This window comes from Capricornis sumatraensis, chromosome 21, assembly GCF_032405125.1.
Source record: "Capricornis sumatraensis isolate serow.1 chromosome 21, serow.2, whole genome shotgun sequence".
NCBI lineage: Eukaryota > Metazoa > Chordata > Mammalia > Artiodactyla > Bovidae > Capricornis > Capricornis sumatraensis.
Genome location: NC_091089.1, coordinates 45,909,292 through 45,924,573, shown reverse-complemented (window position 1 = coordinate 45,924,573; position 15,282 = coordinate 45,909,292). Strand labels below are relative to the sequence as shown.

The 15,282-nt window shown below is 47.6% G+C and overlaps 1 protein-coding gene across 4 annotated transcripts in view; it reads left to right on the top strand.

Annotated features, from left to right (window-relative positions):
• The first annotated feature begins 12,115 nt into the window (after positions 1-12,115).
• The window catches only part of PTPN2 (protein tyrosine phosphatase non-receptor type 2), a 65,938-nt gene continuing 62,771 nt past the window's right edge, over positions 12,116-15,282 (top strand). For all 4 annotated transcript variants that reach the window (XM_068993587.1, XM_068993588.1, XM_068993585.1 and 1 more), the window contains exon 1: positions 12,116-12,243. In XM_068993587.1, the coding sequence (XP_068849688.1) occupies positions 12,175-12,243 (69 nt within the window). In that variant the 5' untranslated portion in view covers positions 12,116-12,174. The remainder of the gene's footprint in view (positions 12,244-15,282) is intronic.

Sequence of the window (15,282 nt, the reverse complement as noted above, 5' to 3'; positions counted from 1 at the left end):
TACCCTCTGTTGACTGGCTTGGTCTCCAGCCACAAAGTTTCATTTTTTGAGAAGGAATATCTAGCTGGCTTTACTGCGCTTGATGGCCTGGTTCCCCTTGTGGGCAGTGTGATCAAGTCTGGAGTTTGTGGCTCTGAAAACGGTCCCTGGGGATCCCAGCCTGGGTGCCTCTGCTTTATGATTCACAGGGATATGCCTGTGACACTTTCTGGGATTGGTTAACTGATCCGGGGCCAGTCCTCTTCAACCTGGTGACCATATAGCCCTCACAGCCCCACCACCCCTGGGAGCAAAGAGTAGACAGAAGCCAGACTTCTAGGGCGCAAGGCCTTCCCTGGCTGCTCAGCTTGCTCCTTCACAGGAGCAGAAATCCTTCTCTGCTTTGGTGGAGTGATGAGTTCTCAGATTAACAGAGCTCAAGGGGTGGGTGGGTCATCACGCAACCAATGTTTCAACATCCTGCAGCTGTCTAGACTCTGGCCAGGAACCTAAGAGGATTACACATCTTTCATAGACATCTTTCTGTGAACAGAGAACATGTATTTCTGTATAATGCCAATTCTGAATATTCATTGGAAGGACTGATGCTGAAGCTCCAATACTTTGGCCACCTGATACAAAGAACTGACTCACTGGGAAAGATCCTGATGCTGGGAAAGATTGAAGGCAGGAGGAGAAGGGGATGACTGAGGATGAGCTGGTTGAATGACATCATCAACTCAATGGACATGAGTTTGGGCAAACTCAGGAAGAGAGTGAAGGACAGGGAAGCCTGGAGTGCTGCAGTCCCCAGGGTCGCAGAGTCGGCAACTGAACAATGAACAACAAATAATGCCAATATTCTCGATTCTTCCCAACATACTGCCTGGGACAAAGATGTAGCAAGCATGCAGAAACCACAGCTTCTCATCTTTTCATATCCCTGACTCTGATGCTGGTAGTTTGAGGATCAGGCTCAATCACTTGAAATTTTTAAACTTTGGTTCAAAATTTCAAAGCTCCACAACAACTTAAGTGTGTTTAAATCCATATATTTGAAAGAATGTATTGACTAGGAAAAAGAATTACTTGCTATTTGGAATTAATATTAGTCCACAGCAGCCTTCCTGGGGTCGTGAGGCTTTTTGAGTGCACACGACGTTAGCAGCACTCCTGCCGGGATGAGGGTGACATCAGAGCAGTGTTTAACTGGGGAATTGAGCAGCTCAGCAGTGCGGGAATTACTTCTGTGATGTCATCTATGTTGTGCTGCCAGTAAGTGTTCTGAAAATACTCTGCTCCGGAAAAGCTATGTCTGAATGAGAGAAGTCAGTTTTCCAAAATGATTCTCATCAGCCCCTGCCCCCAAACAACCTAGTCCAGTAGACCAGAGAGGAATACAACAAGCAGGCTTTGCAAGGGGCACTGCTGAGAACTCTGGGGCAGGGACCATCCTCTGGTAATGACCTTCAATCACAGTCACAAATAGACGTCATTAGATGGATGGCCCATTAACTGTGAACCCAGAAGTTTCTATCTTCCCTCTTTCTCTCTCCCTTCCTCCCTTCCTTTCTCTCTCTCTTTTCCCCCACTTCCTCCTTTTTTCTCTTTCCTATCTCCCTCCCTTTCTTCTTTTCTTTCTTCCCTGGAAGAGAATCAGACAGGCAGAACTCCTTATGCAAAGTTTTCATTTCAAAGCTAATGCTACATGCTGAAGAATGCAGGATGATTAAAGACAAAACCTTTCAACCAGTTTAAAATCTATGCAACAAAGAAACAATTATCATTCTCTCTCACACTATAAGGAAAAGTTCTTACCAGCCCATAAAAGATTAAAAATCAGTTAAAAAATTTATAAACCCTCAGTCTTTAAAACCACATATTTTTGTTAATTAAACCATTATTTTTGCTTTAAAGCAATCCCCAGAATATTATAGAAAGCATTGAGACAGCATTTTTCACAAATTCGGATTCTGAATCTTTGTTTGAAAAAGGTCATTATTTGTTTCTGGGAACCCTGTTTTTTTTTTTTTTTTTTTTTAAGTCATTTTTATCTGTTTTGGCAGGCTCTGTGAAAACATTACCCTTCCTTGCAACAACACTTTGATGAAAGTTAGTCTGAAAGCCTAGCTAAAGAGAGTAAGTCATCCATAGCCTATGAAACAGATTCCTAGCTAAAAGAAGATTACTAAAAAAAAATCAACATGAAAAGTTATCTTTAGGCAGTGAGACTTATGTGTCCCCCACACTCTCCTCCCTTCCATCATAAGCCATTTCTGTGCATTTTCCAACAATCTGGTCAATCTAGTGCCTCTGACTGGAGAGTGTGAGACTTCCCACGTTTGCTCAGCTGGTATTAAACTCACCACTGACAGCTGCAGTACATATAATGGCTCACTCTCAGTGAATACACTGCAGAAGCCATCACCAGCTTTTGCTGTGGGTGGTTGTCTGGACTCTGCCTTTGGATCCGGGAGCTGGGGCCTAAAGCTCCTTGCATCCTGCCCTTCCCATCTTCTGCCCCCTGAGGTTGGGCCACCTGGGTAGGTGCCCTCCACCCAGCCTGGCCCTGTCCTTCAGGGCACACTCTGACTTACTGGCCCTGGAGTGGGGAGTGGTGGGGAGGAGCGAGGGACCCAGGACAGGACTCTGTCTGAGGGGTGATGATGGGGGGTGGGGTGGTTGGGGGTCGGGGATCACAGCCCCTCTCTGCTAGCACAGTATTTCTCTGAGGAGGCTGGACGGCTGGGGTCCATAGCGGAGCCAACATGGGTCCATGTGACTCTGCATCACCTCGGTCCATGTGTGTGGCCCCACATGGCCCATCTGGGATGAATGCTACTTTGGTCACAGCCCTGAGGCCAGAGGGCTGACCCCCAAAGTGATGGCCTCAGCCCCACTGCAGGCTCTGTGCTCCTCTGGGGGCCTCGGCTCCCCAACCCTGGGGTGACCTCCACTGACTACCAGCCTCTCTTCTCCACTCACTGTGAGGATTCTTGCTTTACCTGATCAGTTTCAAGTCCTTCAGCAGGAGCTTCTCCATGTTGCGCACCACCCCCCGACACACACACACACACCAGCTGGTGGGGAGGCCAGGGTGGGGTCTGCTGTGAAGCGATTAAAGCTTAGAGAACAAGAAAAGACAGGGCTGGGGGTTGTCCTGCTTTGTGGCATAAGATTCCAAAGAGTATCTTCACCCCTAGAAGATGAAGCTTCACCTGTATCCTCCTGTGCATCCTGGGGTACCTGCTCAGAGTATCTGGGGCGGGGGGTGAACATCAGCAGAGTGCAGGGGCTCCATGGAAGCCAGGGTGCAGACCCCCCTGAGTGGACTCTGCCTGACAGCATGGACAGGCCCCTGGCACTCCACATGGTCACCACAAGGGTTCGTGAAAGTCTCTCAGTTGTGTCCAACTCTTTGCAACTCCATGGACTATATACAGTCCATGGAATTCTTCAGGCCAGAATACTGTAGTGGGTAGTTTTTTCCCTTCTCCAGCAGATCTTCCCAACCGAGGGATCAAACCCAGGACTCCCACATTGCAGGCGGATTCTTTACCAGCTGAGCCACAAGGGAGCCCATGAATACTGGAGGGGTAGCCTATACTCCTCCAGGGCATCTTCCTGACCCAGGAATCAAACCAGGGTCTCCTGCATTGCAGGCGGATTCTTTACAACCAAGCTGTCAGGGAAGCCCCTATCATGAGGGTGCTCTCTCTCAAATGGGAGTCGGGTGGCCACAGAGAACCTTCATGTGCACTAATGGATGGTGAACAGGTGCGCACTGCATCTCTTCTCTGGCCACTATTCCAAATCTTTATCAATACATCCATTTACATCACACAGGCTTGTGGATTTTGTGATATATTCCTAAAGCAAGCTGTGCATACATTTGTTTTCAGACAGATTGTGTCCATTTGTCTAGGATTCCACAGGTCCTGGATTTTCATGGCCAGTTTGTATTTCCAGGTTTCTGGACCTTACTCACAGAGGGAAGGGAATTAGGACCACATCTCTGTGGTAACACGCATTGTTTTACTGCTAGTTTGCCATAGTGAGAAGCTGGAAACAATCTGAATGCCTAATAGTATAGGACTGGTTCAGTACATTGTAGTGGGACATTTCAATGGAACTGTCAACCACAAATTGGGACTTGCCATCTAGCTCAACAAGGATTAAATCATGTGCTGCTGTAGCTGCTGACCTTCAACACCCACTGAAAGGAGTTCAGGGTGGAGCGCAGAAATGAGGCACTCTGTGCTCAGAAGGGAAAAAACTGGCAAGACTGGTCCTCAGACAGATTTTTGAAGAGTCAGCTTTATGAGTCCAATTCTTGTATCTCCTCATATCTAGAAAGGCACTAAAGTCCTTCAAGGTGACAACTGTTCCTTGTGACTAGCAGTCTTTACGAGACTAAAAGAAACTTTCTGGAAAAATATGTGCTTGATTGCATGTCAAGAGTCACATCAGAATCACAGTCTTCATCAGAATCACATCTATACTGACCTTCCCCAATGCTTCTTTGGAGCAGTTTCTCAGAGCTACTGTGAGGGGCTATCTCCTGGGATACAATCTTCATTTTGGGCCAAATAAAACTTAATTCACAACTTTCGCGTTATACACTCTTTTTTTTTAAGTTGACAGGACTATGAAAATGAAACTGAAGGTCAGCTGTTCTATTTCTAAGTTTAAATTAAGGGAGTTTACTTTGTTTTCACGAGACAAGGCAATCTGATGATCATCTGAACGTTCCTTCTGGCATCAGCAGAAGGACAGGTGTCCTCCCTGCCCTCCACTACAGAGATGCACGTTCAGCGGAATGAAGGGAGGAGGGGTGGTGTTGGGTCTATTTTACCACAGTAAAAAAGATAACAAAAAAAACTCCAGACCAATAAGACAAATACCCCTGTACCTATCACCTGGAACGAACAAATATAAATATATTGTGTCATATTTTACTCAACCTAAATTTTACAAGTAAAATATTATGAATTTAAAAAGTGACATAAGGCTTCCCTCGTGGCTCAGTGGCAAAGAATCTGCCTTGTGATGCAAGGGACACCAGTTCCATCGCTGGTCCGGGGCGATCCCTCATGCCGAGGAGCAACTAAGTCTGTGTGCCACAGCTCGAGTTTGTGCTCTGGAGCCCGGGACCCAAAACTCCTGAAGCCTGAGAGCCCTAGAGCCCGTGTTCCACAACAAGAGAAACCACAGCAATGAGAAGCCCGAGCACCACAACTAGAGAGTAGCCTCCACTAGCCACAATTAGAGAAAAGCCTGAGCAGCAGCAAAGACCCAGCACACCCAAAATAAATGAATAAATAAGTAAATAAAAATTTTAAAAGTGATGTGGAAGTCTTAATTTCAGTTAGGGCCCAAGAAAAAATATATATGCAAGTAATTCCTACATCCTGAAGTCAGAGAAGGAGGACCCACCCACAGAGAGGATCAGAAGTACTCTGATTCATTTGGATGAGCAGCTCAGACAGCAAGCGAGCACGGGGACCACAAAGATTGAGATCCCAGAGGGCTGTACTGTGAAGGGAAGGCAAGAGCCTGGGAAGCATAGTTAGAACTCACTTCCAGCCCCTTTCTTGGCCAATGTGCAGGCGAACAGCCAGGTAACAAGCACTGCAAACCATCCATCGCTCAGTCCTCACTGAGTTGGGTGAGGTGCCTATGGTTGGGTTCCTAACTAAGTTCAGTTTACACTTGTCCACCTTTCCCTGCCAATATCCTGCTGGTTTTTGATGAAGACCACCACTCTCTATCCCTGCTGTCCCTTCTGATGGTGCTACTCTCCACAACTCCTCCTAGGATTGCTCCTAAGTTTTTTCTTGATGGTTTGGGGCAGTTTCCTCATGGCTCTTATTCTACACGTCAGGAAATCCTTATAAGGGTTCTGCCAACTACCATGTAAAATCCCAACTATGCACATGGGAGCTGGGAAATAACCACGGGCAGGCCAAGGACCTGGCAGCGCTATAGGGTGTTCTTGGACCAGAACTCCACTTGTCACCTGCCTTCATAAGCCCAGCTCTTACTGCAGGAATATAACACTATTTCAGATCAACCCAGATTCTCTACCCATTCTACCCTGTAGTGGGGTTGCAGCATCCTTCATCAAAGGGAATTGGCACCTTCCTTTCAGTCAGTGAGCTTTCAGTTCTGTGAACTGATTTGGCTTTGGACAGTGAATGAGACTGTGATTTTCCATTGCCATGACTCATTTCAAACTTCAGCTTTCCAACACTTGGATCCTACTTGGTCAGCTGCCATCTCTCTCACTCCAGAGTGGAGCACCTGGATCTACTGGTCATCAGCTGTGACTTCGAAGGTGGAGGAAATTCCTCTAGTGCTGCTGGCCCTGCGCTCCCCCAATCCACGCTCTTCCAGGACCCCACCATCCCCATTTCCAGCACCTTCTTCTGGTCAGCTTTGGCCCACGCAGGATATGTCCCACCCATCTCTCAGAGACGCCATGCCCCACCTCCCCAGCGCACTCCTTGAGCTTTATGAAAGGAACGTCCACTGAGTTCTCCGAAGGAGCAGGGACAGGCAGTGGGCTCTCCGCTTGCACAGAGGGTTCCATTCTGAAGTCCGTGCTCCCTGAGCTTTTCCAGTGCTTTGCAAGGAAGTTCAAACCTCACCTCATTCGCTGTGGATCACAGTCCTGTCTGCACTTCAGGAAGTTTTCCTGGCAGTGAACGAAGAGGGATGCAGGTGCCCCTGCCAGGACTTCCATGTCATCAGAGTGCATTTCTGTATTGATACATTCTCCTCTCCTCATCATCAAAGGTCCGTCCTTCTTTACTCAACACCTTAAGATTTACAACTGCCCATTTCCTTCTCCTTCCTATCAGTGCCTGTGAGCCAAGCCCTACGATTCTTTTGATTGCATAAGCTTTCTTCCTGGAGCGTGACCTGTTTTCCCAACTAAAGCAGCACTGAGAGCAGTCAGGAGGTAACACGTGGTGGTGGTGAGGAATCTGGAGAAGTAGAAGCATCATCGTGGGACAGCTCTTCAGGTGAGTCTAGCAAGAAGTTTAGCACTCCAGGGGGCATGGACAGAGAGGTTCAAAGAACCTGGACTCTCAGATGCTATTTGGGAACTATCCATTTGGGCTGCCAGAACCCAAATACCATAGACAGGGTAGCCCAAATGTTTATTTCTCACAGTTCTAGAGGCTGAGAAGTTCAAGATCAAATGCCAGCAGATGTAGTGTCTGATGAGAACCAGCATCCTGGTGCATAGTAATGTGTCTTTTGTCTTCTTGCCCCCCCACCATTTGAAGAAAGAGAGCAGCAGAACCTGCTGGGGTTTCTTCTAATGAGGCTTCACCATCATGATGAATCATCTCCCAAAGGCCCCACCTCTATCTCAACATACAGATGTGGGGGGAAGCAGATGCCTATGCAGTCCACAGTAGGGCCACATGCACTCTGATGAGAACCTCTAGAAGCTTCTTCAGCTCATGACACATGGGGTGTTGGCAGTTAACATCTCAACCTCCTCACCCTTCAGTCTGGATAACTCAGCAGTAGTTCTGGACTTCCTCTTGGAGTTCTCCAGTGGGACCAGGCCCGGTTGCCTACAGTGGTGGCGGGCTGTCAACAAACATTTCACTGCTTCCTTCCTTGCTTCCTGTTCCTGCCTCCCTTCCAGTGTTCTTCACCTGGGTTCCTGGCATCACCCACTGTGGAACATACTTGCACTCAAAGCTCCCTCCCAGGGCTTGCTTCTGGGAAAATCTAATGGAGTAAGAGTCATTCCTTTTTGCCCAATAATTCCAATTCTGAGTATTTATCCAAAGGATAAAAAGGAGGGGGGCGTAGTATCCAAAAGGATATTGCAGCATTTTCATATGATGGGAAAATTTGAAACAATCTAAATGTCCAACAAAGATCCATTTGGTCACATTTATTTTTCATCTATCATGTACCAGGTACCATGCTGAACTTGGGATTCCCAAAGAGAATGTCCCACAATTGGATGGGACAAGAGACAAGGCAGGAAGATGATGAAACCTGAACGAAGGCAGTGGCAGTGGGGACAGACTGGATCGCAGAGAGTTTCCTTAAGGAAGAATCAACAGAAGCAGGTGACCTGTTAGACATAGAAGAGAAAGGATAGGGAGACAGTGAGGGTGATGGGAAGCATGGTGGTGGGACAATTACTGGTTAGGAGACAATTAGGAGGTATTTTTATGACCACTGAAATTTGAGAAGAAGGAGCGATGTCTACAAAGTCCATGTCTACCTGAGTCCAGGTTTCCAGCTTCAGTGAATGGGAGACAGGAAACAGAATGTAGCTAAAAAACTAGGTCCGAACAATAAGGTCTTTTCATTTATTTCCTTATTTTTAGCTGTGCTGGGTCTTTGTTGCTGTGCAGGCTTTCTCTAGTTGTGGTGCAAGCGCTTCTTCTTGTGCTGGCTTCTCTTGTGGAGCATGGGCTCTAGGTGCACCGGCTCAGTAGTTGGAGCTCCGGGGCTAGTAAGGAACTCTAGAGCACAGGATCAAGGGTTCTGTCGCACGGGTTTAGTTGTTCTGCAGCATGTGGGATCTTCCTGGATTAGGGATCGAACCCGTGTCTTCTGCCCTGGCATGCAGATTCTTTACCACTGAGCCACCAGGGAAGCCCAAAAATAAGGTCTTGAATCCAGATTTTGTTGAGTTTGAAAAGCTTTACTAGATTGTTTTTGTTTAATCGATAAGTTGTGTCTGACTCTTCTGTGACCCCATGGACTGTAGCCTGCCAGGTTCCTCTGTCCATGTAATTTTCCAGGCAAGAATACTGGAGTGGGTTGCTTTTTCTTTCTCCAGAGGATCTTCCAACCCAGGGATTGAACCTGTGTCTTCTGCAATGCAGGTGGGTTCTTCACCACTGAACCACCAGGTTGCTTCAAAATTATTTAACGTCTGTGGACCCTCAAGCCACTTCACTATATAAGTCAGGCTCCTGGACTTCTGTCTACAAGAAGTTTCCTTCAAAAAAAATGAAAAGCCAACTACATAACCTTTGAAAAATACTTTAGATCTTTCTTATCAGTTTTCTTCAAGTCTTATTCCAGGAGTTTCCACAGGATAGATCCCAGAAACATTCCCTGAAATCCCTCTTTGATCATTTCCTCATCTGCTCTCTGCACCCACCATGTGTCTCACCACTGAAGATGCCATGAGGACCAGCAGCCAGTGGAGGCCACACCGAGCCTCTCAAGGGAGGCTGATGGAACCACGTAGGCAATGTAGCTCATCTCTGTTCATTTTGTTGCTCACTGTCAATGCAGATGCTGCTGGTATGAGAACTGCTTGTTGCCTTAGAGTCCTAGCTACACGCAGCAAATGAGGGCAAACCCACAGAGGGCAAGCACTGCACCCCCAGCCAGCATTTGCCAGAGTTCCTGAGGGACCATGTCGATCTGGTGACAAGAACGGCTGCTGTGAGATCACAAGTTGAATAGCTGTTTGACCCCAACAGCCATGGGGAATCCCAGGAGATATTATGCCTTTAATTTAGTCAGTTTGAAGGATGTAACTTCGGAAACCAGGACACTTACATTGTGGGGCATTTCTGGAGGGAGAGTGTATGTACTCCTCAGTTATATTCTATAAGGGTTTATTGGCTGCTTAATGTTCTGTGTTACAGTTTCTTCTTGGTCCAATAGCTTGCTGGTTTTCTCTCACCAGTGTTTGCATTATCTTACTTGTGTAAGGACACTTTAAAATACCCAAGTATTTTAAACCTCTCAGGAAGTTCTTTACCACTGAGCCACCAGGTTGCTTCAGCCTTGTTTAACATCTGTGGACCCTCAAGTCACTTCACCATACAAGTCAGGCTCCTGGACTCCTGAAAATCCCCTGGAGGAGAGCATGGCAACCCACTCCAGCATTCTAGCCTGGAGAATCTCGGTGAACAGAGGAGCCTGGAGGGCTACAGTCCATGGAGTCGCAAAGAGTCAGACACAACTAAGAGACTAAATGTCAATGTCAAGGACACTTTAAAATAATGAAGTATTTCAAACCTCTCAGGTAGCTCTGTTTCACAGAATTTCAATGGTCTGTGTGCTCTGCAATCAATCCTTTAGCCACTAACCTGTATGGCTACTGAGATTTGAAATGTGGCTAGTTCAACTGAGGAACTGAATTCTTAATTTCTGTTAAAGAAAAAATCTATGCCTGACACTTGTAGAAGATGATGAGGTAAAAGGAAGACTTCATTCCAGCTGTGCATGGGGTGACTACTGTGACAGGTATAGGGGCCACCACAATGGGTCTTGTAGTGGGGTAGGGATGGGTTCAACTCCAAATTCTGAAGAGGAAGTGGGAATTTACAGTCAAGTGGGGTGTCAGCAGATGGAAAATTACTAAGAGGTGTTAAAAAACAAAATTCAACTGAGTAAAATTTAGAGATTTTATTGGCTTTATTAAATGATTCATGTTTTGGGCAGATGGACAGAAGCTCCAAGGAGCTACCCAAAACAAACGACTTACAGGCAGAAGGGAGCTGGAACAAGGGAGTTATTCCAGGCAGAGAAGCAACTGGTTACTACAAGGTCGAGGGAAGTCTACCTAGCAGATCACCTACCTAGTGGTGATTAGTGAATCTTGATTTAGTCCTTTAAATTCCATTTCTGGGAGAGCTGAAACTATCATCAAATCTAGATTGGTGACATGGGGCTTCCCATCGACTTCCTTTTGGGCCTGTAGTCTTGTTTTTAACAGAGGCAGCACAGGGGGTTTTGGGTGAGCTGACCTAATAGGATTCTAGGTAAAAGCAGGGCAGGGAGATCAGATGTCACGCGAGGGATGCAAAGATGAGGAACCTGACTAAATATCAAGAGTGATCAGTTACTGAGAATGGGGGCTTCTGGCTAACTGACTCAGCAGGATTGCAAAAATTTGACAATGCAGAGAGAAACAGGGCAGTCCAAAACTCAAGACCTAGCTGAAAAAGAGCTCAGAGAATCTTGAGTAGAGTTTGGTCAAGAAGAGAATCTTTGTTATTTCATTTATTTAAAGTTTAAATTTCAGTGTTGGACAGCAGAGCTTAATTTTTCTAACACATCACATTTCTACTGAAGATGATAAGCTATTCTAAGAACGCAAGTTTCCCAATAATGAATTATCTTACTGTAAAAGGAGATGATTTCCATAATCAGCATGTTTGTTTGTTATGAGATGATTTGTTCTTTTTACAGGTAACAAAAATCTGTATAGTCAAAGCTACAGTTTTTCCAGTAGTCATGTATGGATGTGAGAGCTGAACAATAAAAAAGGCTGAGAGCTGAAGAACTGATACCTTCAAACTGTGGTGCTTGAGAAGACTGAGAGTCCCTGGACTGCAAGGAGATCAAACAAGTCAATCCTAAAGGAAATCAACCCTGAATATTCATTGGAAGGACTGATACTGAAGCTCCAATACTTTGGCCACCTGATGAGAACAGCCAACTCACTGAAAAAGACCCTGACGCTCAGAGAGATTGAAGCAAGCCAGGAGAAGAGGAGGACAGAGGATGAGATGGTTGCATGGCATCACTGACTCGATGGACTGAGTTTTAGCAAACTCTGGGATATGGGGAAGAACAGGGAAGCCTGGCGTTCTGCAGTCCATTGGTCGCAAGGAGCCGGAGACGACTGAGCGACTGAATAACAAAGGTAACACTAACTTTTAAGCTGTATAACGTTTACTTAACAAGCTGTCATCTCCAACCTGCAGGAGACGTTGCCTCTCCTGGTGTAACAGCGGTTTATCTGGCACAAAACCCGGGGGCGGCCAGGCGCAGGCATCAGTCCCGGTTTACATTATCCTAAAGAAGAAAGTGGGGCACATTCCGCTAAACTGACCTAGATGATGTTCAAAATAAAATTCAAACCCCAGGGCGCTCAACCTGCAACTCTCCCTGAAGCCCAGCCTCCCCGGCCTGCCCGCTCCGCCCCTGGGGCTGCCCGGCCCCGCCCCCTCCACCTGGGCACCGCCTGGACCACGCCTCCCGCGGCGCCCCGCCCCGCGCAGCGCAGACAGCGCGCTGACGTCACGCACCAGGTACTTTCCCCGCGGCCGCGGCGGCGTGGGGGCGGGGCGGGACAGGCGTGGAGCGCGCATGCGCGGCAGCGGCTGCGCGCTGCCCGGATCGTGCGGGGCCTGAGCCTCTCCGCCGGCGCAGGCTCCCTCGCGACAGCTCGCTCCCGCCGCCATGTCGGCTGCCATCGAACGGGAGTTTGAGGAGTTAGACGCTCAGAATCGCTGGCAGCAGCTGTACCTGGTGAGTGGCCGGCTCACACAGCCGCCGCCGTCCCCCTCAGAGGACCGGGCTCGCGCCCACAGGCGCCCGCCGCCTCCCCCGCCTCCCGTTGGGGCGGAAGTGGCGGCGCGCGTGCGCCGCCCAGGGCCTCTGCGCTTCGGCGCTCGGGGTGGGGTGGGGGAGGCCGAATGCGCGCAGGCGCAGTGGGCTCCGAGGGGGCGGTGCCGGTGGCGGGTGTGGGCGTGGCCGGGACAGGGCAGGGGGCGGCTGAGGGTCGGGGGTCCTGGGAGGGTCGCGGGACCGTGGCTGGGCGGCCGGCTCGCAGCTGCCTGAGCGCCTTCGGCGCGCGGTCGCCCCCTCAGAGCTTTCCGGAAGGAGCTCGGTGAATCAGGGAAGGCTCCGAGGGGCTGCCGCGACCCCGGGCCGGGCCCGGCGGGGTCGGGTCTCCTCACGTCGTGAGGCGGCTATGCGGACGCGAGCGCCTGGCGTGACTTTCTCGTCTCCTAGGGTAGACGTGCCCTAGGACTGTCTCCCGACTCAACGACGGACCTTTTCTGTGCGAGTAGAACTTCATTTTATGTCTTAAAATGATCTAGTTGTCCGCTTCCTCCTACTAATCATTGCATGTTATTCCCAGGATTACAGTGAGTGGTGTGAGGTAAATGCTGTTTTGGCTCCTCTGTACAGTCAGACGACAAAAAGGGCTTTCCTGTAAATCTAGTTGCTCCCGGGTTTTTTCCCCTTCCCGTTTAATTAGATGACAGTTCCTTTTGTCATTATGTTCGTAATGTAATGTTTTTTTCTTGAGCACGTTAGCAGGACGTGTAATAAATACCCTGATCCACGTGGGTCAGCGTGCGTTAGAATTGGGTACTCACTGCAAAGAAAACTGGTAAGGATTTTCCCAATAATAGGAAGTTTTAAATGCAGATTCTCGTAGGAAGCTTTATGTGAGAGGCTGCCAGCTGTGTCTTCTCTAGTTGCATTTGTTTTAGAAGGGACGACTGTCCCCAGGTTGCAGGCAGTTTATCAGAACCCAGGTTGGAGAAGAGGTGGTGCTTACTACAGCTTCATTCACCTGGACATTTTGATAAACCACTTTTGACTTTTTTTGTTTTCATTAGTAAATACCCTTGAATATTCCGTGAGAACTATAATTCATCTCATCAGAAAAATGCATTTATATCCACTAAAAATTGTATTCAATGGCATGGAGTTCAGGAAACTCTTCATGGGCTTCTGCCTAGGAGTTCTTTAATGGGTTGGTCAGAGCTCTTCATTTTTATTTTTTTCCTAAGGGAAGGACAAGAGCTTTAGGTAGGTCAGTACAAATCATGCAGATGGTTTGGAAATGCTGAAGGCCAAGGACAGAATCTTGACAGACAACAGTAAAGGACACAGGTAGAGAAAGGGAAGTTTGCAAAAAGAAAGGCTAGAGAGGAATAGCCTTAGGAGTTGGGGTAAATCGTTGGTGGGTGTGGAGGGAGCTGATGGTCTGTAGGCATGTGTTGTAGGGGGCACAACAAGGTCACAATCCAAGAGGCCCATTGAGTTAATGTCTCAAAGATCAACAGGTTCCTTAAAGAGAGCAATTTGTGTGGAAAATAGAAGTCAGATGGAGGACAGAGCTGGAATGGTGCCTTGAAACCCCTGCCACAGCTCCTGAGACCACAGGTCTTGCCTCCCCATGTGTCTTTCTTCCCACTTTTCCACTGGTTTCTTCTGCCCCTTGAAATGTGCTGTCTGACCTCTTAAGGCCTTTGTAGAGACAGTTCTCTTTGCCTGCGCACAGCTTTTCTTTCCCTGTGCACAGCTTTTCTTTCCCTGTTTCTTCCCACCTTTGCTTAACTACCTCCTCCTCATCCTTGGATTCTCACTTCCTCGAGGAGGGGGTGGTTTCCCGGCCCTCCCTGGCAGGGATCCCCTGGATGTACCTATGACCTCCCCTTTCAAGGCTGGGCAATGGCTGTGATACAGAAGCACAGGACTTCAAGACAGCGGTTTCCATTAAGCAAACCACTGTTGTTTGAGTAGGAAAAAGTATTTCAGTGGACTTTCTGCTTTGTAGATCACAGCAGTGGGTATGTTGATGATAACGTTTGAGAAGAGTTGTGCTTTTTTTGGCAATACTAATTTGGTTAGGAAAAGAAAGGCTTCGCTCTTGAGCAAAAACAACAACAAAAAAACTGAATAAAACTAAGAGCTAGACTTGCTTTTAGTGTGTGAGGACTTCTACTTTATACCTTATCAAAGTCCTGTAAGAAAAGGGAATGTATTATTTTTAATCTGAAGCTCTGGCCCCTTACTCCTTTTTTCCCCTCTCTGAACAGTTGCTTTTACAATGTAACTTGTGGCATGGGAGGTTTCTGGGAGTGAATGACTGGATTGGCGCTCACTCTTAGTTGCTTGTGTTCACTGCCTCATCAGGCTTCCTGCAGGCCAAGCATCTATCTAGTGGGCACTTAATATGTTTGCTGAACACTGACTTCCTACCACAGAAGGGTGACTTGATGGTTTACATGATCCGGATGGAGCGGGGGAGGCTAAAGAGAGAGGTTGGAGATTGAAGAAAGAGAAGGGATGCATATTGGAGCCAGAAACCTCAGGAAGCAGGGGCTGATCGGACCAGGAGCACAGGGTGGAAAGCCTTGCTGTGAATGGGCGCGGTTGGCAGAAGTGAGATTGCTGGAAAGGTCTAATTTGGTCTGAGCGACAAGCTAGTAGCATTAATATAGTCTGAGGTTAATTCTGGCTTTTTGAGAAATGTTCACAATCCCTTTCTGCCTTTCCCTTGTTGCTGCTGATTGCCATGTGAATCAGCAGGGGCATTTGAAGGGCAGAGGAAAGGAATGGAAGTGTGTGAGCCTTTCGGGGAAGAGAGTAAAACTGTAGGGAAATGGCAAAAGCTAAGTTATGGAGTAATGTTTCTTGTAAGTGGTAGTTCAGGAAGAATTGGGGTAATTAATCAGAGTTTGTGGAACTGGTCATTTTTCTTCAATAGAAATTCATAGTTCAAATATTGTCAGAGTAAGAGCAGTTTCTATCATTTGTGAGTCAGCT